This window comes from Pelodiscus sinensis, chromosome 9, assembly GCF_052426305.1.
Source record: "Pelodiscus sinensis isolate ZL-2025 chromosome 9, ASM5242630v1, whole genome shotgun sequence".
Lineage (NCBI taxonomy): Eukaryota > Metazoa > Chordata > Testudines > Trionychidae > Pelodiscus > Pelodiscus sinensis.
In genome coordinates, this window is record NC_143060.1 from 16,269,699 (window position 1) to 16,273,220 (window position 3,522).

Genomic DNA, 3,522 nt, shown 5'->3' on the forward strand with positions numbered 1-3,522 from the left:
CTGCCTTTGAAGTGTAGCAACAGCCCCAGGGAAAGCGCTGCGGGAAGCACAGGGCCAGTGGGGGACTCAAGCAGTCCCACACTGGCCCCATGCTCCCCAAGGTGTTTCAAAACAGCAGTACCTCATGGAGCTCATGGTCTGCTGGGGACTCTGAGTTCCCAGCTGACCCTGGGCTCCATGCCTTTGAAACACCATGGAGAGCCCAGTGTCAGGCTCCATGCAGCGTTTCAAAGTGACAGCGTCACATGGAACCCAGGGCCAGCTGGGGACTCCCTAGCTGGCCCTGAGCTGCATGCCGTGTTTCAAAGTGGCAGACCCTGGACTCCATGCGGTGCTGCCAATTTGACGCACCCTCCTGTTCCGCCCTCCCCCTTGCTTGCCTCTTTCTGCTAGAGGCAACAAGGTCAGGAGGAAGCAACTAGTCGACTACTGTGTTGACTGACTGATAAGCATTTGCTTATCGTATAGTCGACTAGTTCACATATTTCGTGGATATATGCAGATTTGCATAGTTCTAGATAAATATTTGTATCCACATCCATATTCACAAAAATAAGCTGTGGATATCCATGAATGTGCAGGGTTCTAGTAATAGTCTATATATCCATATTGTGTGAAATTGTAATCCTGCACTTAAATATTTTAATTTATTTCTCCTCACAATTTAATTTTATTAACCTTTTCTTTTTCAAAAGTGTTACAACCTGAGCTTGACTATCAGTTGCACTACATTCTGCTACTTGCAGTGGAGTCTTTTTGACACTATTAGTGGCGTGTAAATTTGCTTTTTCTCTGTGAGACCAGCTAACAAGTAAGTTTACAGAGTTAAAATGACCAGCCTTGCAAGCACAGTGCAATGGGGTATCCTTGTTGTTGTCTAAAGCATTAATGGCCGATCCATTGCTCAACAACAAATTAATCAAGTCACTGTGTCCATGTTCTGCTGCAAGATGCAGTGGAGTCTTTCTCCAAATATTTTTATCATCAATATTTTTATTCTTCCCTGCTGTCAAAAGGATCTGTACTATTTCTGCATTTCCTTTGATGATCGCATAGTGCATTGGTGTGCAGCCATCCATATCTTTAACTCCAAATCTGGCCTTCTGGGCTAAGAGAACTTTCACTATATTGAGATGACCTCCCATAGCTGCAGTGTGAAGTGGGGTCTTTTTCTCCTTGTCCATTGCATTAGGATCAGCCTTAAAACTAAGAAGCAGCTGCACCATTTCATGATCTCCCTGTTCGGCAGCAAGATGTAAGGGTGTCTTTGAGTGCTTATCTTTTACATTAACATTGGCTTGGTGGTGTAGCAGCTGTCGAGCCACATCAACATTACCTCTTTGGCTTGCAATATGCAAGGGAGTGACTAATTCCTTAGTGACAGCATTAATTTTGGCCCCAGCATTGATTAAAATGTCAACTATTGATTCCTTATTGTGAAGTGCAGCAACATGGAGTGGGGTTTGCTTTCCCTGGCTTGTGATATTAGCATTCATTCCTTTGCGGAGAAGCAGATTTGTAATGGAGACTGCACCAGTTTGAACTGCCAAGTGTAAAACTGTGTTTGAGTTGGGCATCTTCTCCTCCAAACTAGCTCCCTTTACAATGAGAACTTCTGCAGTCTCTGTTTTACCCATTTCACATGCCATGAGTAAAGGTGTGTATTGCATTTCATTGTGGGCATTTATATCTGTGCCTTTGTCTAGTAAAGCTACGACAATGCCGTGCAGGTTCTTCTGTACAGCTTTAAACAGAGCTGACTCCATCGTGTCAGGGGACAATCCTTTAGAATATTCCAACAGCATTTTTAATATGGATTGTTTGTTTTTGTTGCAGGCTACATCGATGATGTACCAGTCAATACTGGCTCCTGCTTCTAGCAATACCTTTACGGTTTTCTCAGATCCCTGGGAAATGGCATAACCCAAAGCAGTCTGTCCCTTCTCATCCTTTGCATCAACTGTGGCACCATTCTTTAAAAGCATTAGTGCCAGATTGCGCTCATCTTTGAGGGCTGCCATGTGTAAGAAGTTTTGCCAGTTCTTGTAGCATCTTACTTCTTCTTTCAGGATCCTCTTCAGTATGTGAATGTGGTCATTCTGAGCAGCCAAATGAAGTGGGGTCTTAGCTTCTTTATCCAAACTGTATATGTAGGTACCAGCTTGGAGAAGCACATCCACTGCATCATCCTGGCCTTTTTCAGCAGCCCTGTGCAGTGGTGTTCTTCCTTTTTTGTCCTTTACATCTAATTCAGCACCTTTGTTAATTAAATATTCAATTATTGTGGCATGGCCATTAGCAGCTGCAATATGCAGAAGTGTTTCATTTGAAGAGTTTACTGCATTAATATCATTCTTCTTCAATACATTCTTGAGATCAGGAAGATCACCTTTAGTAGCTGCATCAAAGATACTAACAGCCTTAGAATAGTCTTTCTTGAGTTTTCCTGCAAGTAAATTTGGTGTTTGTTTAACTTTCTCTTTAAGTGCTCTTTTGTGCTTTGATAAAATTTGTCTCGGAATATTTTTCTTCTCCTGGTGTTGTTCAGTGATTGTTTCAGTCCATTCCCTGTCATTTTCAAGTAGATAACCTACCAATTGTCTTCTAGTATCTCCAATACTTTCATTGACATCACTGACATATTTTTTTACACTGTTATATAGATTTGGCTCCAATTGTTTTAGACATGGATAAAAAAATAGCCTGCAAGCTCGCTCACCTTGAGAAATCAGGCTATCCAAAACCCGGGAGTTCTTTGCTATTCGTGTTCTGTAGTAGGACATAACCATTTTTTTCTCTGGGGTAAAAATACCATTGTTTATCAGCCAATTAAGAAGATGGTCTGGGTTGTTTATGCCTTCTATCAGTTCCTCCTTTTTTGTCTTTAGAACGTCTATGGCATATGGATTTGTAAACAAGCTATTTGAATACATAATCATATGAGTAACTTCTCAAAAAATGGCTTCAGTTATCATTTGAAGTTGAACCTGACTATGGAGCAGCAGAGCAGGATCACATTATTTCACAAATTCTTTCATAAAGAATCACTGTACCAACAACAGTACTTGAATTAGAAATCACTGAAGAATATTGGGAAAGAAATCCAAAACTCCTCACCTTTAATTTTGCATCTTTGTTAGAAGTTTTTTGATCCTCTTTGCTATTCTTTAGCGGCAAGTAGAGCTGAGTAATATAACAAAACACAAATCAGAATAATAAATGCATTCTGTCTAACATGGCTGTGAAATTAGAGAGGAAAAACTGCTTTTCTGCAGTTGGTAGTTAAGCTGCTATTCTTTGTTTACCAGGTTTGTCTTGGGATATAAACTTTTTTGTTTGCTTTTTGTTGGTGGCAATGTGATCTATTTGTTAAATGTGATAAAAGAAAATCAGCAACATAGTTACTGTTGCTATAATTACTTTAGCCTTCATGTAACATTAGATGCAATTGTACACACTGGTAGCTACGTAGGGGAAAACTCCAAAACGTGCAAGACTTAAAATAATAACAAAACACCAACC

General features: G+C 40.5%; 1 protein-coding gene across 1 annotated transcript; it reads right to left on the bottom strand.

Annotated features, from left to right (window-relative positions):
- Positions 1–494: 494 nt before the first annotated feature.
- Positions 495–2,939, bottom strand: LOC149523911 (CARD- and ANK-domain containing inflammasome adapter protein-like). Its single transcript, XM_089780442.1, has one exon. It carries the CDS (start codon positions 2,937–2,939, stop codon positions 648–650), a length of 2,292 nt encoding a protein of 763 aa, XP_089636568.1. The 3' UTR covers positions 495–647.
- Between the last annotated feature and the right edge of the window lie 583 nt (positions 2,940–3,522).